The sequence below is a fragment of the Etheostoma spectabile genome, chromosome 9 (assembly GCF_008692095.1).
Source record: "Etheostoma spectabile isolate EspeVRDwgs_2016 chromosome 9, UIUC_Espe_1.0, whole genome shotgun sequence".
NCBI classification, from domain to species: domain Eukaryota; kingdom Metazoa; phylum Chordata; class Actinopteri; order Perciformes; family Percidae; genus Etheostoma; species Etheostoma spectabile.
Window position 1 is genome coordinate 32,022,579 of NC_045741.1, and position 22,384 is coordinate 32,044,962.

Genomic DNA, 22,384 nt, shown 5'->3' on the forward strand with positions numbered 1-22,384 from the left:
TCATACCAGAGCAATCTAAAGTACATGGATGTTGATTTATAATGAATCCACACTACTAATTATCTAGAGCATTCATATTCAGGCATATTTCCCAAACCTGCTGTTACCTTATCCATTGATAGATAAATAGTGGAAAAATATTAAAGAGTCCATACAAAAAATCATCAAAGGGCAATAACTTCTTACTTAACATTACTTTTTGTGTTAAATCACTTAAAAATGTAAGGAAATAGAAAAATAGAAAAAGTTAACATTATAAACATTGCTTAAAAGACTCAACACCATCATACAAGTACTTGAAAGCAATGCTTGAGTAAAAGTACAAATAGAGTATTACTTGGGTAAAAGTCTGAACTCTGTACTTAAGTATCAAAAGTAATTTTTTTTCTGATATTAAATGTACTCCATTTTTAGAAGTAAAAGTAAATAAAAACTTTTCTTCTGAGCTTTATTGTGGCTTCCTTATAGCAAAGCATCATATTCAGGGGTTTCCACATTCTTCTTAAACATCAAACAGAATTTACATTTTTGTGTGAAAAAGAATCTTTCAATCCAATATTCGAAAACATTTCTTGCAAGTAACGAGTAACGAAAGCTGCTCGGGGGGAAATGTAGTGAAGTAAATGTGTGCATTTTATTTAGGAAATGTAGTTAAAAGTAAGTAACAGTTTCCAGAAATGCAAATAACGAAGTAAAGTACGGACACGAGAAAATTCTACGAAAGTAAGTGCAAGTATTACAACACTGCATCATACAAGTACAAAAAACCTTCAGGGCCTAAGAAGATTAGATCAGTTTGGATTAAAAAAGCATTAAAACGCTTGTACCCTGGATCTCGTTCTTTCGGTCATGACCCAGCCTTCATGACCATAGGTGAGGGTAGGAACGAAAATTGCACTTTGGTCATACAGATTGGATGGCCCTAAGAAGGGACCCCTCACTCCTACTCCCGCAGCACCCCACAGTTTCTCCCGGGGACCGGTCATACGCCTTCTCCAGATCCACAAAACACTGTATGTATTCATACTCCCAGGCCTCCCAGGATCCTTGCGAGAGTAAAGATTGGTCGTTGTTCCACAACCAGGACGGAATCTGCATTGTTCCTCTTCAATCAGAGGTTCGACTATCGGCCGAACCCTCCTTTCCAGCACCTGGAGTAGACTACCAGGGAGGCGAGAAGTGTGATACCCCTGTAATGGACACACACCTCTGGTCCCCCTTTTTGAAGAGGGGAACCACACCACCCAGTCTGCACTCCTTCGGCATGTCCAGACTCCAGCAATGTTGAAGAGGCGTGTCAACCAAGACAGCCCCTCCAACCCAGAGCCTTCAGCATTTCTGGACGGATCTCATCAATCCCTGGGGCTTTGCCGCTGTGGAGTGTTTGACTACCTCAGCGACCTCCACCAGGGAATTGACGATAATCCCCATCATCCTCCAGCTCTGCCCCACACAGAGGAGTGTCAGCGGATTTAGGGGTTCCTCAAAGTGCTCCTTCCACCGCTCTATTACCTCCAGTTGAGGTCAACAACGTCCCATCCTTACTGTATACAGCTTGGATGAGTCCCGCTTCCCCCTCCTGAGGTGGCGAACGGTTTTCCAGAAGACACTGGTGCGACCGAAAGTCCTTCTCCATGTCTTCTCCAATCTCCCACACCGCTCTTGCCTCTGCCACGGCAGAGGCTGCAGCCCTTCGGGCCCGTCGGTACTTGCAACTGCGTCCGGAGTCCTCTGGGATAAACTATCCGGAAGGACTCCTTCTTCAGTCGGACGGCTTCCCTGACACCGGTGTACCAGGGTGTTCGTGGGTTACGCCCCTTGAAGCACCCTAAGACCCTAAGACCACAGCTCCCCGCCGCAGCTTCAGCAATGGAAACTTTGAACATTGTCCACTCAGGTTCAATGCCCCCAGCCTCCACAGGGATGCACGAAAAGCTCCGCGGAGGTGTGAGGTGAAAGTCCGTCGGACAGGGGCCTCCTCCAGACGTTCCAATTTACCCGCACTACGCGTTTGGGCTTACAGGTCTGTCCAGAGTCCTCCCAACCCCCTGACCCAACCCACCAAATGGTGATCAGTTGACAGCTCTGCCCTCTTTTACCCGAGTGTCCAAAACATCGGCCTCAGATCCGATGAACGATTATAAAATCGATCATTGACCTTTGCCTAGGTGCTCTGGTACCACGTACACTTATGAGCATCCCTATGTTCGAACATGGTGTTTGTTATGGACAATCCATGACTAGCACAGAGTCTAACAACAAAAAACACTTGATACGATCAGGGAGGCCGTTCCTCCCAATCACGCCTCTCCAAGTCTCCATCTGCCCACGTGTGCGTTAAAGTCCCCCAGCAGAACTATGGAGTCCCCTACTGGGCCCATACAGGACTCCATTCAAGGTCTCCAAGAAGGCCGAATACTCTGAACTCCTGTTTGGTGCATGCACAAACAACAGTCAGAGTTTTCCCCCCCATCACCCGCAGGCGTAGGGAGACGACCCTCTCGTCCACCGGGGTAAACTCCAACGCAGCGGCGCTCAGCCGGGGGCCCGTCACCTGAGACCACTTTGCCATGGGAGACCCTACCAGGAGCACAAAGCTCCAGACAACACAGCCCTCAGGTTCATAGGGACACACAAACCTCTCCACCACGATAAGGTGATGGTTCCCCGGAGAGGGACAAGCCTATGCTAGGATCATTAAAATATATAGGGGTGTAGTGGGTATGACAAATGCCTTTGGAGGGGGAGACCCAGGTTTGAGTCCCATTGTGATCCATCAGCCTATGTGTCCCTGAGCAAGACACTTAACCCCTAGTTCTCCAAGGGCATGCGACCTCTAACATATATAGCAATTGTAAGTTGCTTTGGATAAAAGCCTCAGCTAAATGACATGTAATGTAATGAAAGTGAAAGTTGTGATTGCTGAGTGCAGTCATTGAGGAAGAATGAAAAAAAGACGAGAAAATGTCTCTGGCCGTAGCAGGTTAAGCTTTAGCCTTTAACAATGTTTTAAGCCTTTATAGTATAAAATTGTGTTCTAGACAGATGAGAACACAGGAAAGGTAGTTAAAGGTACAGAACAGAGGAGGAAGTTTCACCACAAAGTCCAGACCGTGTGTGTGTGTGTGTGTGTGTGTGTGTGTGTGTGTGTTTGTGAAGATAACAGTTGCCTAAAAACAAGGAAACACCCTCCCTGTGAGGAGAGAATTAAGACAGGGAAAACTTGGTTCAGGGTTCATTTTAAGACGAGATCTTGGTGGACCAGCTCTCCATTACGGAAAAAAAGTTCCTGGTACCTGCCAACGGGTACTTTTTTTAGTACCACCTCAGTCGAGGTTCCAAGCGAGCTGAGCTGATACCAGAAGGTGATGTGAAAATCTCCAGGCTACTGATTGGTCGGAGAGAATCGTCACTAAATGAATAAAACCTTTATTGCCCCGAGGGGAATTTGTTTTACACTCAAGGGAGCCACATTTAAACGTTAAGCCCATACAACGGTAAAACAATAAAATAAATAAATAAAATACATTAAGACAATAAAACCACAGCAACAGCAATGAAGATTGAAAAACAGAACATAAAGAACCGACAACACACAGTACTGGTGGCGACATGCAGTCACCAGCCCACCAACTAAGATGATTTAATAACCTTAAATTAAATCATCTTGCACTGGATGGCAAAGGTCACCACACTCTGAATAAAAGTGAAATAATACATGTCAGAGTTGTTGTGTCTGCATTAAAACTATGCAGTTTCCTTTAAAAATAAAGCCGTTGCTGTGCTTTTGTGTATCTTGCTGATGTGTTGGCCGACCAGTTTGAAATCTATAATAGGGCACAGCTACTTATACTCTCCCGCAGTCTCAATGACTGTCCCTTGAATAATAACAAGTTGCAGTTTTCCTTGAATCAATCACCATTTCTTTTGTTTTTGAAATGAGTTTTGATTGCACCATTCATGAAAGAGGTCAACCTCCTCTGCAAACTAAATCAGTGAGCAGTTGGAATGGTGGTTAACACAATCATTAGTATACAAAAGAAATAACAGTGGTGATAAAACACATCCTTGTGGCACTCCCGTGTTTGTCATGATGGTTCTTGCCAGACTGTGACCCGCCCTCACATACTATTGTCTGCCAGTCGAAAAGCCCTGAATCCACTTTACAAGAATGAGGTTTACACCCATGTTAATCAGCTTATCTATCAACATGTGTGGCTGGATAGTCTTTAAAGCTGAAGAGAAGTCTGCAAACAGGATATGTACATGAGAAGCAGGTGTGTCAAGGTGACAGTATCATCCACTCCCTTTTTCTCTCTATAAGCAAACTGCAAAGTGTCCATGTGAGCATTGGTTTGTATTTTGAGATGAATTATGAAAATCCACTCAAAGCGCTTCATAGCAACAGAAGTGCCACTGGTCTACAATTATTCAGTCCGATTGGTTTGGGTTTCTTAGGAAGTGGTAAGATTTTACTGGTTCCACTTATTATTTATTATTTATTCATCATTGTCATTCTCTAGAGCTGTTCATACTGTTCATATTGTAATATAATAACATAATACCATTTATTCTATTTCAGAGCTGTTCATACTGTTCATATTGCAATATAATAACATATTACCATTTATTCTAGCATTCTTTGCACTATGCTCCACATTTAAAATCATAACTATCACAATTTACTCCTGCATACTTGGCACTCTTCATTGCACTATTGCCTCTATATTGTTTCTGTTTAGAGTGTGTATATATTAGTGTGTATTTATTGTTTGTTTTGTTTTGTGGTTATTTTTGTATGTGTACGTGCATTGTGAGCAATGATGATCCAAAGAAAACTTCCTCATATGTGTCCTCATACCTGGCAAATAAAGCTGATTCTGATTCTGATATCACTGGGACTTTGAGTGTGTCAAGTGATTTCTGAAACAGTCCTCTGAACACCGGACTCAGTTGTTCTTTGCAGCTCCTTAGGATGGTCCCTTCCAGCCTGTCAGGTCCGTCAGCGTTCCGTATCCTTATATAAGAAAAAATCCTCCCCGCTTCCTCACAGCTTACCGTGATTGGTGCATTTACTCTTCCATCGAGGCTGATTGGATTGACTGGCACGTCACTCTCCAATCTTGCAAAGCGTACCTTTAAGGCATTTCCTTGCTCGACTGTATGTACCGAGGTGTTGGAGTGGTGATTTTGCCCTATGATAGTTTTAATACCCCTCCTCCTGTCTTTATATTGTCTCTTGCCCTGTTTGATTTCCGTCTGTATTTCCTTCTAAATCAGCTTCCCTCCATGCTTAGTATTTGCTTTCAACAATCATTCATATCCACTAACAGTTTCTTAGTTTCGGTTGTAATCCAAGGTTTTGAATTAGCTAACTGTTTCACACGTTTTGTCGGGATCACATTATCCACATGTCCAAAAACCGCATGATAGTCGAGATCGACACAGTCCAAAACGCTCCACTCCATGCAGTCAAAACAGCCCTGCAGAGCTGTCACACAGTCATCATCCCAAACACGCACTGATGGGATTTTAGGTTTTTCCCTTCTCAGTTTTTGTTGGTAAGAAGGAAATAAAAAGACCTAACAGTGGTTTGTTGCTTTTATATGTTGCCATGACATAGATCGATTGCTTTTTATCCTCGCGTGGCGCACTTTACATATTGCCTGATAGTTGGGTAGCACAGATGACAAGGAGCAGCCATTAAAGTCACCCCCAATAAGGTTAGGAGTACCTTCAATCCTTGGATATGGTGGTATATCACATCTGTAGTCTCTTTGTGGTTTGCGTCAGGGGGAATATACACTAGACATACAAATAGTTGCCCAAACTCTTGTGGTAAATATGTAGGTCTGAGGGAAATTGATAGAAGTTCTAGATTTGGGGAATTTATGGTGTGTCTAATGATATGATGTCTACAACACTTGGTGTCAAAATGTAGTCCTCCACCGATTGATTTCCCAGTGGCTTATTGTTCTCTGTCAACTATTAACGGTGTACCTAAGCCAGAAAGGGAAAGACTGTCATTGTTAACTGTACGGTTTGAGCAAGTCTCACTGAAGCATAACAGACAACCGGCTCTGTATTCATACAGGAATTGCATAGAGGCATAGAGTTCATCTTATTTGTTCCTTCACATTAGAGAGGATGATAATTGGTAATGGAGGCTTAAATCTCTTAAATTTCTCTTTATTCTGACAGATGGCTGTTCAGTTGGACTTAGGCATTCCAAAGGAAAGTCTGTTGGAGGTGTCCACTGCAGCTGTGTTGTCAGACCAACCTGAAGTAACTGATCTCTGCCGTAGGTTATCATATTCATAGCTAGCGACATTCATTGCTGCCGCCAGCTTCTTTTGAAACTAATTTGGCTTCTGGCGGTGGAAACTTTTAGACACCGCAATATTGCACTAAGGGCAACCTGCACAATTGGTTCATTTACATTTTAGCATACAGTTAGCAAAAAAAACTGTAAGCAGTTGCACACTTTGTTTTCCCATCCTGCATATATTTAAACATTTGTTCTTATATTTTATTTTATTCTTATATTTTATTCCTGTTGTTATTATTGTCATTGGATGTATACTGTATGTATGTATATTATTTCCTAGTATCTCACTTATATTTATATTCTGTGTGTGACTAATGTGCGTGTGCTGCTGTAACACCGTCATTTCCCATTTTTTGGGATCAATAAATATCTATCTATCTATCTATCTATTTGGCAAGAATCAAAAGCCACACACCTTTGACTTTTCTGTGTCTGTGATTTTCTTAGGGGCTAAATTGCGTGGTATCAGATCGGTGCCAGTACTCGTCGATACCGATGCCAGCGTTTCAGGCAGCATCGGAGGCTATTCAAACATCTTCAGTATCTGTGACGCTGTTTTAGCTGTATCTGCCATCCCCGGGCTCCAGACAGAACCCCCCTCGCTGTGTATGTTACATGACTCCTTTAGAGTGTTGGTATTCTGACACCTTGATGTTTGCATTTACACAGCCTCCTGTGTGACTGGAGGATCTCAACATGCCAACAAGTCAGGTTTATTCAACCTTCACACATTGTTCTTGTTTTTCTCACTTCCTACCATTGTGTCATAGTAAGTAATATCTAACCAGGATTCCTCTTGCTTCCTACCCTCCTGCGTCTTAGTTTCACAGCCTGCTTCACTATGAGAGGTGACAGTTGTCACGGGTTCTCGTCACAAAAGCTGCGACAGACCCATGGGGGCCACAGCATCGCGCCTGGCAACACAGTTTCTGTCCTTGGTCTTCTTGCAGTACTACAGCAACGCACTAAGATCAACAGTTTTGAAAGCAGGGTCATGTGAAGGACAATAGTGTACTGCTGGAGTAGGTGCATGGGGAAGGGATGCCTAGTGTATCCCTTGCATGGACTGTAGTACCATGCTGCTTAGTTTAGTTATTTCTACGTATCTTATCAAACACTCAACACACTTTAAAAAAAAGTATATAATCCAGTAAAACACATGTCTGCATGTCATTCCTCCTTCTCTCCCCTTTATGTCTAAGTTGTCCGGTCATAATAAAAGCCTAAAAATGCCACACACAAAATCTTTAGAAAAAAAGATGTCCCTGTTTGAATCTCCCCTGCAATCCGTCTTCCTAGTGACTGTGTTCCTGTTTTTGGTTTTCTTTTTTTCACTTTGGATTTTGGACTTTGTTTTTGCATTTTTTGGATCTCTTTTGGCATTTCCCTGTATTTGTTAAATACACTTCAACTCTCTCGTGCCTGCCTGTCTCTGCGATTTGGGTCCTCAATTCATTATAAAATCATATTTTATTTCTTGATATGTTGTATTAACCTTTGTATTGTCTTCCTGCCAACTTGTTGTCAAAAATTAACCTTTTTTCTGTTTTTTTTTTTCACCAGTAAAACCAACTTATTACCACTAGTTTTACGCTTTTTTGGAAACTAACATTCAAACTTCATGTAAATGAAACTTTTCTAACTTTTGAGTTAAAATGCTGAATTATGTTGACGAATACTTAACATCAGGGGAACTTATGTTGAACTTTAGTCAGGATACTGTTTTCAACCCATTTCATTTTTGTTTCAAATGTTGTCAATTTAATAAAACAACCAAAATTTAATAAAAGTAGTGAACTGATCCTTCATTTCACTTACAAAGAGTGTTGAATGGATATATGTGTTTTTGGGGGAAATTATGTAGCAAGAAACACAAAATGTCTGATATAGAAACTTTGAAAATGGGTCAAATTTGACCCAAAGGACAACAGGAGGGTTGATAATCTGAATCTGCAAAGTCACTTAGGACTCTTTTTGTACTTTTTTTTTTGTATGTTTGTCAAATAAATGTCTTGGAGAAAAAAGTACAAAAAGAGTCCTCATTACTTTACTCTATCAAGCAAGGGACGAGCAATGCTGAGGAGGCTAGTCTGTTGATTACCAGGATATCTTCAAACTACTGAACAGATTTCAGTGACCATATCCCAGAAAAATCTACCTTCTTATCTTAAACAAAGACACTAAACTTTGTAGTCTCTGCTGTCAGAGATGATATCTCAATTTCCCTGGTCTGTAGCCAGCTCCGCAAATCTCTCCAGAAAGATTGCACTAAAACACAGAGAAAATACTATACAATTTTTTTTTCTCAATTTCTTTTTTTGCAAAAACAGTGCTACTTCAGTGATATCTAAATTGAGCATTTTCCAGGGAACAAGTGATTGCTTTTTTATGTGGATAGCACCACCATGTGGCCATTTTTAAAGGACTTACTATTTGGTCTGATAACGTTTGAAACACAAGGTCTAAAATCAAACTTGGAAGTATTTACTTAAGTAAAAGTACTAATACCGAACTGTTAATATACTCTGTAAATGTACCCCTGCGTTGAAAGCGTTACTTAAGTAAAAGTATGTAAGTATAAGTAATATGGACTTAAAAGTAAAAGTAGTCAATGCAGAAAAAATCCTCCCATTTTAGAAAGTTTTAAAGGATCCAAAACTTCCAGATCCAGAACGCCAAAACATCTTTAGTGGTCTAATCATTTCAGCTGGACTTGTTGGCCAATATACTGTTGGCTAGTTTCATTTATATTAAAACAGTGCATTTTATATACTACATGTAGGGATGGGTGAAATGGAGAAAATGAAATATCATGATATTTCTGACCAAATACTTTGATATCAATATTGCGATTGTATTGCAGGGTTGACAACTGGTGCTTATCAATATATTTACACAATGAGATTTGTGATAAATAATCATCAGTAATGTGGATAGTGGGTAAAGGCAAATAATAGTAGCTAGAAAAGTCTGGTAGGTTTACTGTAATGTAGCCTGTAGAACTAGGAAAAGACAACACTTACTGTATGTCATATCACGATATTATAATATCCAAAATCTAAGACATTATCTAGTCACATATCATGAAATCGATGTAATATCGGTATATTGCCCGACCCTAACTACATGGGTTTTGTGTGCAAAAATGTGTAAAGTAACAAGTAACTAAAGCTGTCAGATGAATATAGTGGAGGAAAAGTACAATACTTGTCTCTGAAATGTAGTAAAAGTAGTAAGTGGTATGAAAAGAAAAGACTCAAGTAAAGTACAAATACCTTAACATTTGTACTTGTTTACTCTATACTCAAACAGGTTATCTGCCATTTTAAATGGTTAATTATTTAAAATGGCAGATAACCTGTTTGAATAGAGAATCATAATAAACTAAGGAAAACAGGAAACAAGTGGTGGAATGTAACATTTAGTACATTTACTCAAGTACTAGTATACAATAGTCAAGTATTGTTTGGCATCAAATTATACTTTGGGCAAGATTTTGGGCATAGGCGTAATTTACACGGAGTATGGGAAGATTACAACCCCCCCATTAATCAAAACTGGTCACTGCAACCCACCCCAAAAAAGCTACTATAATTTCCTTTACATAAATAAAATTGCTTTTAGGTACCACTTTCTGACAAGTCAGGGTCTATAAGCATTAAATAATGCTTTATTAATGGTTGATAAGTAATTACCTTATGCCTCATGGATAAGGAATAAGCCATTAATAACAACAATTACAATAACAGCCTAACTTTGGGGTTGCCAGGTTGTGGAAAACCTCCATTTCCATTAATGACTTGCTAGCCAAGACATGCCTATCTCAAAATGTTGCTGTTACATGCAGTGTGAATTTCCAAAGTCAAGAACACATTTTTCCGATCATTCCGACATCATATGAATGCATCACATATGTCTTATCTCGCAGTGTTAGATAGATGGATAGATAGATAGATAGATAGATAGATAGACTTTTATTGATCCCAAATTGAGAAATGTCAGTGCTTAAAGGTGCTCAAAGCAATGTTGGGTGACGTTACTTCTTGTTGACATACAAAGTATTTTCAAACAAAACAAGACTAGCTCACCCCTCCCTCCTCCTCATCACGTCCCCTCCCTTCTGTGCTTCCGCGCACTAACCCCACCCCCCCACCCCCACCCCCAAAATCCTTCTTGCAGATAGCGAGGAGATGTTTTTTACAGTTTATTCTGGCTGTATGTTGCAACAAACGCTGTAGCCTAGAACATGCGTGACATGGCTTAGTGCACCTTTAATATCAGACACACAGCACACTTACAGAATATACGATAAATGATAAATAGGATAGAAGATGAGAACAAAAATAAAGATAAAAAATACAAAAGTAAAAACATATAAACACACAAGTTGGGAATAAAAATGTCCAACTACTTAAATAGTATTTATATAGATGTAAGTAAAACCTATGTATGCGCAATGTGCACTTATTGCAGTTGTAGCAGTTGGTGTCACACTGAAGCTCTCGGAGCCTCTTAGAGAAGGTGCGCCGCTGTTGGTCCAGTGTGTGTGTGTGCGTGTGTGTGTGTGTGTGTGTGTGTGTGTGTGTGTGCACGGGGAATCTCCAACATTCTGCTGCACACGTTGAAAGATCTCAGCTTCCTCAGGAAATGGAGTTTGCTCACCCCCTTCTTGTAAACAGCAGTGCTGTTGATTTTCCAGTTCAGCCTGCTGTTGATGTTGACACCCAGGCATCTGTAATCCTCCACCATGTCCACATCTCCACCCAGAATGCAAAGGGTCTGCAGAGCTGTTCCTCCTGAAGTCAATCACCATCTCTCTGGTCTTATCCACGTTCAGCAACAAGTGATTCTTACCAGCCCACTCCACAAAGTTGTCCACCAGCGTTCTGTCCTCTCCCTCTTGTCCATCCCTTACCCACCCAACAACTGCAGAGTCATCAGAAAACATCTGCAGGGTGACATGACTCTGAGTTGCAGCTACTGAAAGTCTGTGTTGTATATGCAGTGGTGGATTTGGCACCTTGGGGGCTTAAGGCAAACACAGCTGATAGCATTTGGTTATAATACATCCATGCATTTTAGCACATGGATTTTTAGAATGACATACTTATTAGTTGAAGAGTAAGAAACAACATTTATCATAAGTTTTTTAAAAGGTGTTAATGGGGCCCAAGTACTGTATAATGTACAGCTCTGTGTATAAGGTGAACAAAAAATGAGACAGGACAGTACCCTGTGGAGCCCCTGTACTACCACATTAGACAGAACAAAGTCCAGAAGGACAAACTGTGGTCTGTAGGGCTGTCCTCGACTAAAGAAATTCTTAGTTGACTAACACTTACATGATTTTGTTGACTAATCAATTAGTTGATTTAATCAACAGAGCTATGCACTTTAAGAGGTGGTTAAGACTAGAAAAGCACAATACAAATGTAGTTAATTAACCATCTGTAAAACTGAGTTTCTACACAATTAATCTTGCAAAAGCACCACTTTAAATATTGTGTTCACCAGAAATGTGCTCATACGTTTCTTGGAAATCAGTAACTAAGCATGAATAAGCATAAAAAATGACTTATCAGCTAAAGAAATCTTAGTCAATTACGGGACAGCCCTAGTGGACTGCCTGTCAGGTAGTCGGTGAGCCAAAATCAGAAATCAAAATAGGGCCTACGTGATTCTCACAGTGCTGCTGCTACCATCCTGGTCCGAAATTTAAAATTGATAGATGAAATAGGCAATGAGTTTGAAATTATATAAAACCACTGTGTGATTTGGGCATCAGAAACTCCCCTTTTAGGTCTAGGTCTGTGTGAACCACACACCATACAGGGACACCTTCAAACAAGTGTCTTTGAACTCTTATTCTGTTTCGTTCTCCAAATCCTGTACTTTTTAATCGTCCAAAAAGTCCAACTAATTATACCGTGTAACCATCATTTTGAATTAACTTATTTGTCACATTCCCATCATGGTAGGCCACCAGGTAGGCCTAGGCCTAGTATCTGGGCCCCCATATCAATAGGCTTCCTACATTACCTTGCTACGAGTACACAGTCGAAGCGAAATGCTTTTATCCCTGAAGCCTATTTGGTGTATGTGTGTAACACGGATGTTCCTATTTTTCAGGTAATCACACGTTGATCTTACTGGAATTCAGCATAAGCGCAGTTGTTTCCTGCCTCCACCCATCTCCGATCGTCGTCCGACACAAGCCGAACGTTTCCGAGAAGTAACTCGTGGTCTCATTTCATTGGCGAGACGTTCGTCCAATGAGCCGCGGCCATCTGTGCAGGGCTTGTCGCCGTTGAAATTCTCAGGTTACATTTCCTCGAGGCTTTAATAGCTGGTTTCACCTCAAATCTGCTGTCTCTAACTCCCTGGCACCGGTGAGAAGAAGCAGCCAACATGAAGCTCCCAGTGGCGATTCTCGCAGTTTTTGCATCGATAGCTGTCACCATTGACGCTACCGTCTACTTCAAGGAACAATTTCTGGATGGAGGTAACGCAAACGTTACTGGAACTTAATGCCAATGGCATGTCTTCTTGTTCTATGGATACAAAAATGTGTTGTGAAAGTGGCTGCTTAACGTTAACTGCCTTTAACAGTAGCTATCAGTTGGCAATTTGTCTTTAATATTTGTCCCTTTTTGACAAAAAATATTTCTTTGAAAATAACCTTACTGTATTAATTTAACCCATCAAGAGGCTAGGCCACGTTATGTATAATAACGGTTAACGTTATGTTAACGTCATTAGAGAGCTAAAAAAAACTAGCTAAAATGGCACAATATAGCTAGCTAGTATTGTGCCACATTGACTTAACGGTTAAGTCAGTGTCCTAATGTTATTTTAAAAATGGAATGGGTAACACCGAATGACAGCCTCGTATGTAGCTAGCCAAGTTCAAATATTCTTTCACTTTTGATATCGCATTGAACTGTATTGACGGCTTTCATATGAAATCCCCATGGATATATAGCTAGCTAGCTACGTGAAATACTGTTCAGCCGCAGTGACGTTTGTACGTTAGGCTTTTCTGTTAAAACTACCGACTGTCCTCAATGTCCCGAACCAGTTAGAATAAAAGCAGAACTTCAATGGGAAATGTAAAAGAAAAAAGGGCCCGTAGCCCTGGTGACTGTATTTAGCTAAGATTTGAGTGCAAACGACTAAAATGTGCTTAAAACAGTATTACTAGTAAATAATTAGTAATAACAATTTGTGAGGCACCACCAAACCCCCTGTCATTGACAGATATGCTCATTTATATTCTCTTAAAAATGTAGGCTTTTATAATGAAGCCGTCTTCGAATACAAAACAGCAAGTTTAAGTAGGCTTATATCTGTTTTTTTGGGAAATTATGTTAAAAGAGACTCAAAATGTATGATATAGAAACTATGTGTTTGATGTACTATGGTAGAGTATATCTATTAACCGGAAAAAGCAGGCAGTCAGTAACCAGTTAAGTTGGATTCCTGTGTTTTCAGATGGATGGGAGAGCCGGTGGGTCGAGTCCAAACACAAGTCAGACTATGGCCAATGGAAACTGAGTGCTGGGAAGTTTTATGGGGATGCTGAGGCGGATAAAGGTAACTGATACAAATACTTGCACATGGTGTTTTGTCATGCAAATGTACTGTATGTAAAAGAGGTTTGTGTATGTGACCTGTTCTAGGAACAGCCACTACAAAGACAAAGGCCTGTAAAGTACTGACATTATCCAGAACTGGATAACCTGACAGGGGGCCCAGTGGCTGGTTTGCAACAGATTCCACTCCATTATCAACATCCTAAATCTTAATGCATAGGGTTTTCTGTGCTTGAATACTCCCTGGCTCCAGGTTCACTCTGTTGTAATTTGAGCAAACGCATATTCATTAAGAAATATATAACGCTAAATACATTTTTGAGACAAGACCCCTATCCAAGATACAATCTCTTCTTCCACAAAGAATACATTACCCTATTTCTATTAGTAATTAGTTAGTACTTTTCCAGCTTATTTTACTGTTTACTCACAAAATACTTTTAGCTCACTTTGGTTTACCCTTCCTACAACTGGAGCAAACGTGGTACCGAATGACATTGGCACAAAGTAGGTGCACTTTCTTTGCTTTTACAAATTAATGGCATAAGTGGAGCCACAGTAAACAGTAGAGGTCACACTGCAATCGGTGAATTTACAAAAGGGATATAGCACAGCACATGTCTTAACCTACTTCACAAGTACGCTTAACACCAGAAGGATTGTACAGCAAATTGCCACAAAGTAAACATGCAGCCGATTAATAGAGCGATAAGAGATTGTTTGCTAGTTAATCGATAGCAGATGTCATTGCTCTTTCTGGACGGGTGATCAATTAAATAAATGCTGACAATGGGCTGGCCTCCCTATGTAAAGTCTATGTTCAGGAAACACTGCACAGTAATCCTGGAACTTTTGCCCAATGTGCCCAGCTGATGCAGACTTGGTTATATTCATAAGCACTACAGTAAGTCACAGAGTATCTGGCACATAAAAAGAATTCATGATATTAGAATGAAACTATTTTTGCAAGGGAAACCTGTTTAAAAAAGAACTTGCAGCATCATCACAAACAACAAACAAAATCCATAAATAGCCAATATAATAATAATAATAACAGCGGAGCACTTACTGTGTTGCACCGACTGCAACAGGAAGTCATTCCTACCACAGGCAATGCAACTTTTTAACACTTCATCAATGAAGGGTAGAGAAGATTCATATGCATCACAATACTGCACTGAGTGCAACTTGCACATACATAGGTTTTACTTACATCTTTTATGAATACTATTTTAAAGTAGTTTTTAGCAGAATGTTTATTCCCAACTTGTATATACATTCTTTACTTTGTATTTTTTTAATCTTTATTTTATGAACAGTTATTCTTGTATTTTATCGTATTTATTATACCATGTAGATTCTGTGTGTCTGATGTTTTGCTGCTGTAGCACGGAAATTTCCCAATTTGGTATCAATAAAGTCTAATTTAATTAATCTTTAGTGCTTGTCACTGTCAGCTGTTCACTCCTAGTTTTCCCCCCAACTGTACCTGTACACCAGGTATCCAGACCAGCCAGGACGCCCGCTTTTACGCCCTGTCTGCTCGCTTCGAGCCTTTTAGCAACGAGGGAAAGCCCCTGGTCGTCCAGTTCACCATCAAGCATGAGCAGAAGATTGACTGCGGCGGCGGCTATGTCAAGATCTTCCCGTCTGACCTCGACCAGAGCAACATGCATGGAGACTCCCAGTATTACATCATGTTTGGTGAGTCATGCTTGTCATGTGGAGGCACTGAGGCCTGACCACAGAACACAACTGTGGAAGGAGAGAGCACTTGAAACAATGTTTGATGCGTCTTCCTGATTGGTTATTTTAACATTCAGCAGTTTAAAATGTAGTTGTTACTAAGTTTTTAATGTAAGTTACATTTAAATAAATCCTGTATCGTTACCTGTGTCTCCAGGGCCTGACATCTGTGGATACAGCACAAAGAAGGTCCATGTGATCTTCAACTACAAGGGCCAGAACCACCTCATCAAGAAAGACATCAAATGCAAAGTAAATACTGCCTAAAGCCTGTTGAACATTTTTGTTTTTTGTGAAAATAATGATGATAATGGAAAAAAACAAAAAAATCATACACTTTACAACGTCGACATATCCCCTCCCCTCACTTAGACAAAATTTAAAAAGATGTACTTTCCCATTTTCTAGTGTAGACATCCAATCTGGTAAACTATTTGTTTGACATTTTTTCAAATTCTGAAACTCTTGTTATCTCACTAGCCCACTCCTGATTGACAGCACCACATCGTTCCTCCATCCTCTTAAAATAATCTGTCAGGCTATCATTACACTAGTCTGGACCCATCTTTTTATGCTTCTTATCCCGCATGGGATTGACCCATCTCCCAGAACAAATAATCTTGGGTTGAATGGAACCTGGGTCCCTGCAGTCCGACATGAGTTGTCATGTAACCTTTAACCTGATCACAGAACCATAGGACATAAAGTAATTGACCGTCTTCTGTCATACATTTCCAACAATTTGGAAACCTCAGACAAACCCGGCCTCTTGGTGGGAGGCCATCTGCATCATCATCCAGTGTAATACTCGGATACCTTTCCCATGTCTTCTTGAGGGCGGACCAGGGTTCATGCGAACATTAACTGAAAGATTCTTGCTCACTCTGAATTCCCTTTTACCCCCTCTCTCCAGGATGATGAGCTGACCAACCTGTACACACTGATCCTGAATCCAGACCAGACATACGAGGTGAAGATCAACAACGAGAAGGTGGAGTCCGGCTCCCTGGAGGACGACTGGGACATGCTGCCCCCAAAGACGATCAAGGACCCAGAGGCCAAGAAGCCCAGCAACTGGGACGACAGGGCCAAGATCGACGACCCCAACGACACCAAGCCTGAGGTAGGAGATAAGGGAAGTGTTCTTTGTACTTAGATAGCTGGAAGCTGGTATTAAGCTTTAAAGAACTGAAAAAAAATACAGACGTGTCAAATCGTCAACACTACAATCTGGATAACTCAATTACCCACGTATGGGGGTCAGGGCTTCTCTTGAAGTTATTAAGATTATTCAGTAAACCAGATTCTCGGAACAGTTCCCTGGGTTTCTTTTCAGACCCAGCTTACATTTTTTTAGGGCAGATAGAGAAAGTTCATCGCAGTCGAAACCAAATGCTGGACTGATAGTTGTTGGATGTAGTTGTTTTCAATAACTGTGCGCTTTTATGTAAAAAAAAATAATTCTAAATCATCTTAAAGCCAGCTTTAAATAACTTGAGAAATCCAGGCTTGTGTCCCTGTTTGTATGATGTGCATTGTGCTATACCAGTGGGGTTTTGTTTTTACAATTAGGACTACAGTGGTAACTTATTGTGCTGTCTTCCAGGAATGGGACAAGCCAGAGACCATCCCTGACCCTGATGCCAAGAAGCCTAGTGACTGGGACGAGGACATGGACGGAGAGTGGGAACCTCCCATGATCACCAACCCAGAGTACAAAGTACGACTTTCACAGTCCAGGAGATGGGCTGGAGCTTTTATTGATCACCATTTGAAATTCCTTTACCAGTGTTTGTGAAGAAATTAATGTATTTTAAAAAGTGTGTAATTAAAGTTGACATTTTAAAGGTTGGGGGGAGTCTTATTCTGAAGGCATTACTTCTATTATAGAATTGGTCTAATAACCACTATCATCACTAGTCCTTACCTCTCTTGTGTTGTCTTTGCAGGGCGAGTGGAGTCCCAAGAAGATTGACAACCCTGACTACAAAGGAGTCTGGGTCCACCCCGAGATCGACAACCCAGAGTACACTCACGACGTCACTATGTACAAGTTTGAGAAAATTGGAGTACTGGGCCTGGATCTGTGGCAGGTAAAGATTATTGTTCACCCATCGAGAGTCGTAATAACTGAAATACCGAGCCTAAGTATACGTACACACAGACTTTTTTTGTGCTGAATGCCTTGAGGAAACCATGCTAATGTGTTGGGTGTCTTTGTTCAGGTGAAATCTGGCACCATCTTTGACAACTTCCTGATCACTGACGATGTCAAAGAAGCAGAGGAGTTTGGGAAGGAAACCTGGGGAGTTACTAAGGTAGGACACTACTCAAATACTACAGTATTCTATAGTAAACAAAATTATCCATTTGTCTATTCATTTTTGTTTTATTTAGCTTACATGCTTGGTTTTGTCAAGAATAATGAGAAATGCATATAAAATAAACACTCATCAGTACTTGGAGTTATTCAGTTGAAAGTAAAGAATGCAGCCCAAAGTTCTTGGGCTTATCCTAAGTTACAGAGGTCCGCTGGACCGAGCGTTAGGCTCTATGTGGAAAACAGTGGCAGAGACTTGCAGTTAGGGAGTTCCATGGTGAACCCGTGAAAGCCGTTGCCGTAGATACTGTGTACGGTAAAGCCAGATGCTTACTGCGGTCAAGCAGTCATGCCCGGCGAGGAGGCGGCTGCATGGCTATCACAGACAGGTCCGCATGGGTTTGTGAAAGAGCTGCACGCTCTGTGCAGCTATCCACTGAAATAAGATTCTACCCAATTTAAATATATAAAAGAAAATTAATATGCTGTGGTCAATGTTGTTATTGTGGCGCACTGCCACAAATAAATCAACGTATGGTAAACAGTGCTGCAGAGTTGGGGGGTGTGCTGCTAAGGGGAGTGTGTTAAAGTCTCCGTCTGAACACTGGTTGGTCGGCTGGCCGTGCAAGTGCACTGTTAAAACAGTCTGTGTTCTGCTGCCTGTGTGTTATTGGGTAATAATGTCCAACTTCCCTGAAGTAAATCTAAAGATCTTAGCGGCGTCCTTGCCTTCTTGGCTGCTTTTGATACCTTTTGATTGGCAGAGCCACGCCTTTTTGTTTCCTAATCTTGTACACAAAGACATTTTTATTTTTTTCTTACTGAATCCAGAATAACTGTAGAATTGTACAATGTCATCTGCAATGTGAACATAGTGGAAGCCTAACAGCAACGCTGCACCTTTTTTAAATACCAACACCTGTTGAAAACATGAAAACAATCTGTCTCCCCCCCAGGGCCCGGAGAAGAAGATGAAAGACGAGCAGGAGGACATGGAGAGGAAAGTCAGGGAGGAGGAGGAAAAGAGCAAGAAGGACACTGAAGGCGGTGATGAGGAAGAGGAGGAGGAGGAGGAAGATGGCGAGGAGGAGGACGAGGCAGAGGAAGACGGCGAGGAGCTGGAAGAGGACGCTGGGACGGAGGAGGACAGTGATGTCAAAGAGAAGGACGAGTTGTAGAGCAAAAGGACCCGGTTGGCAGACTGCTGTGTGCTTCTCTCTGCAGGTTCGATAGAGAATCAGCAAAAAGCCCTATGGACTCTGGCCTTTCATACAGCAGCCTTTTATTCAGGTGTAGGGGTGGGGGAGGGTTGGAAGGTGGGGTCAGCTCAGATTCTTTTTTTTTTTAATTATTGATTCCCTTGTTGTGTTTTTCTAACCTTCAAAGAAGAGAAGGGTTCACATGTTTCCTCTGTTTTATGTGTCTGCTTTGGTTGAGAATGTTTTTATTTAATGTGGTTTACCAACGTGTGTGTGCGTGCGTGTGTGTGTGTCACAGAGCCAATTCATTTTTATTATTGACTTTGTTTGGATGTCCAGTATATCGAGGGCCTGTGATGTCTGGTACATAAACTGTTACTTCTCCTGTGCAATGTAGTACGTTTTTTTTTTTGTTTTTTGTATTTTTTTTTTTTTTTTTTAATTGATCCCTTCATAATTTATTCAATTGTTAAAATGATTCTCTAAAAACCACATGTCAGTTCCCAAAGCTGTTTTCTGGCCATATGTCCTTCCTCAACTCTTGTGTGGGCATTCCTAATGCGTGTGTGTGTTTTTGGTTGAGAGTAAGCCTGCATTAGACAAACTGTGATTTTTACAATCTCCATTTTCTCATTGTTCTGAATGAGTGACTGTCCTGTGGGAGCACACTGTTCAGTTTCAGTGAATAAATTGATGCCTCTCTCTACAAGCTTATGACTGTTTTCTATTGTGTATTTTTTTGTTTTTTACTATTTTTTTTTGGGGGCATTGACAGCCGAAGACATGGAAGGGGGGGGGGGGGGGGGGGGGGGGGGGGAATGATATGCAGCAAAGGGTTGAAGTCAGAGTTGAACCCAGGCCCGCTGCATCAAAGACTAAACCTCTATATGTGCACTCGCTCTACCAACTGAGGTAGTGGTCAGTCTTATTTCAGTGTGGTGACATTTTTCTTTCATCCTGGAATACTGTGAGTACTATAGACCTTATCTGGCAATTCAAGACTAGTCATACGATAACAGGGTTTTGTATCGGGGAAGGTGGTTAGATTAGATTCAACTTTATTGTCATCACACATGTACAGGTACAATGCAACGAAATACAGTTTAGAGAGCCTCCGAGCCGCAGCTAGTGAAAGCGCCGCCACATCAAATTTGACGGCGCCGCCGTCCAATTGACCCGAGGACAACAGGAGGGCTAATTAGCAAATCACGTGACAAAGACAATAGACAAGTTCTACTCATCTCATATGCAACCAAAAGCATCTTTTTTTTTTTTTTTTACAAATCCATATTTTGTATAGTTACCGACCATGAGTAAACTATTACTTCGATACATATTAGGGACTACTAAGGTCTATAAAAAGAGACTTCAGATACAGTATTAGGGACCACTAAGGCTATATAAAAAGGACTTCAGATACAGTATTAGGGACCACTAAGGTCTATATAAAGGACTTCAGATACATTTAGGGACCACTAAGGTCTATAAAAGAGACTTCAGATACAGTATTAGGGGACCACTAAGTCTATATAAGAGACTCAGATACTTATTAGGGACCACTAAGGTCTATATAAAAGAGACTTCAGATACAGTTAGGGGCCCACTAAGGTCTATATAAAAGACTTCAGATACAGTATTAGGACCACTAAGGTCTATATAAAGAGACTTCAGAACAGTATTAGGGGACCACAAGGTCTATATAAAAGAGACTTCAGATACAGTATTAGGGGACCACTAAGGTCTATGAAAAAGCATCCAAAGAGCACCATGTCATGGGACCTTTAAGTCAGTGGACGGCTGGAATCAAGGAGGACATTCACATCAAATGGCAGAGAGCAGGGAAATGCACAGGTATGGGTTGCCCGGGCAACTTCCTGTTTGCCCTGATTGGCTTAGCTGCCCCACTGGTGAAAGAGCCTAAATAAACTTTTCTTTCTTATTTTTGGTCTGTTTTGGCTGCATTAATTCGATAATACGCCAATCATTATTAAAGTTAAATTAAAGCAACATCATCCAGTCTTGCCCTCAGCAATATCAGTCATGTGACTTTGTTTACTGTTGGTTAATTCATCTGGTATTTAACAGGTATCAGGTGGGAGTTAAACATCTATCTAAATTATTAAAAACATTTTTTTTTTAAGTTCCTTAATTTAGTTGAAATGAATCCAACATATTAATAGCAAAGATAAATTGGCCTATGTGTGAAAAAAAATTACATTACATATTGGAGATAAGCTTACTATAGGTAACTATGGTAGCTTACTAGCCATACAGCTACACTTAAAGATTCATTGTGCCTTCCACGTGTATGTTTAATGTTAACACATGATGCATACATAGTGATAATTTATTTCCATCAGTTCAACCCAGTTAAATATGCAACTCAATTGTATACAATATATGTAGTAGGGAGTCCCTACTTGGTCTCTCTTCAACTAAGGGGTCCCTGGCCTCAACCCCTGCTCTAGAGATTAAAAGAAAATGGACAGGGTCAGATAAACTAATGAACCAGGTGAAAAGACACACTCTTGCTCCGAGTTGGGATATTTCCGACGGCACTTGAAGGCGGCAGCGTGTTGTGCCTTGCCTCTAGCAGTAGCTAGATGGCGTCCGTGCCCAGCCTTCTCCGCGTCACTGAGACAGCTGAGTCACACGTACATTTAGCTAGAGTAGAGCAAGATAAATAGATAGCTAGTGTGCGCAAAAGAGTCTACAGTCGAGAAATTCTAGTAAGTAAACTGATTTGGACCCCAACTGCCTCTGACACCACGTCGAAAGATGCTGACGATAACACTGAAGACCCTCCAACAACAGACGTTCAAAATAGAAATAGACCCAGAATTGACGGTGAGTAACGTTATAAGTTAACAGGGCAGAAGTAAACACGGTCAGGCCGGGAGGGCTGCCATATGGACTGTAGCATACGTGAATGTTAGCTAATGTTAACGCCAGCCGCCGTAAAGGCTGCTCAATTCTTTAAAGGAGATAGGCGAATTATTTTGCTTATCTAAAAAAAAAAAAAGTAACGTTAGGTCAATGGGACAAATATGCGTAAGTTGGAATCTAGCAACAGTAACAGAGTTCATTGGAGGCAACGTAGCTTGAGCGTTAGCTCGTGTAAAATCGGAATTGAGCTAGTTTCCCTTCAAAGTAAAAGCGTATAACAACTGTAAACAAGCACTCAAAGCGCACCATACAC

General features: G+C 40.9%; 2 protein-coding genes across 5 annotated transcripts in view; both read left to right on the plus strand.

The window, feature by feature from the left end:
* Positions 1 to 12,565: 12,565 nt before the first annotated feature.
* Positions 12,566 to 19,894, plus strand: LOC116695827 (calreticulin). The gene is made up of 9 exons (XM_032526311.1): positions 12,566 to 12,830; positions 13,820 to 13,921; positions 15,421 to 15,624; positions 15,824 to 15,918; positions 16,580 to 16,789; positions 17,273 to 17,386; positions 17,616 to 17,759; positions 17,892 to 17,984; positions 18,943 to 19,894. Exons 1-9 carry the CDS (start codon positions 12,737 to 12,739, stop codon positions 19,162 to 19,164), a joined length of 1,278 nt encoding a protein of 425 aa, XP_032382202.1. The 5' UTR covers positions 12,566 to 12,736; the 3' UTR covers positions 19,165 to 19,894.
* Positions 19,895 to 21,743: 1,849 nt separating this feature from the next.
* rad23ab (RAD23 homolog A, nucleotide excision repair protein b) overlaps positions 21,744 to 22,384 on the plus strand; it is a 14,674-nt gene continuing 14,033 nt past the window's right edge. The window contains exon 1 of one of the 4 annotated variants that reach the window (XM_032525190.1): positions 21,744 to 22,032. In XM_032525190.1, coding sequence (XP_032381081.1) covers positions 21,964 to 22,032 — 69 coding nt within the window. In that variant the 5' untranslated portion in view covers positions 21,744 to 21,963. The remainder of the gene's footprint in view (positions 22,033 to 22,384) is intronic. The other 3 variants (XM_032525189.1, XM_032525192.1, XM_032525191.1) reach the window with 3 other exon arrangements.

What these genes read in the sequence shown, in the direction of transcription:
- LOC116695827 (XM_032526311.1), top strand. Translation starts at nt 12,737, where the DNA reads ATGAAGCTCCCAGTGGCGATTCTCGCAGTTTTTGCATCGATAGCTGTC. An exon ending in GGATGCTGAGGCGGATAAAG is followed by an intron (nt 13,922 to 15,420) that starts GTAACTGATACA and finishes CCTGTACACCAG; the next exon opens with GTATCCAGACCAGCCAGGAC. An exon ending in TGGGCCTGGATCTGTGGCAG is followed by an intron (nt 17,760 to 17,891) that starts GTAAAGATTATT and finishes GTCTTTGTTCAG; the next exon opens with GTGAAATCTGGCACCATCTT.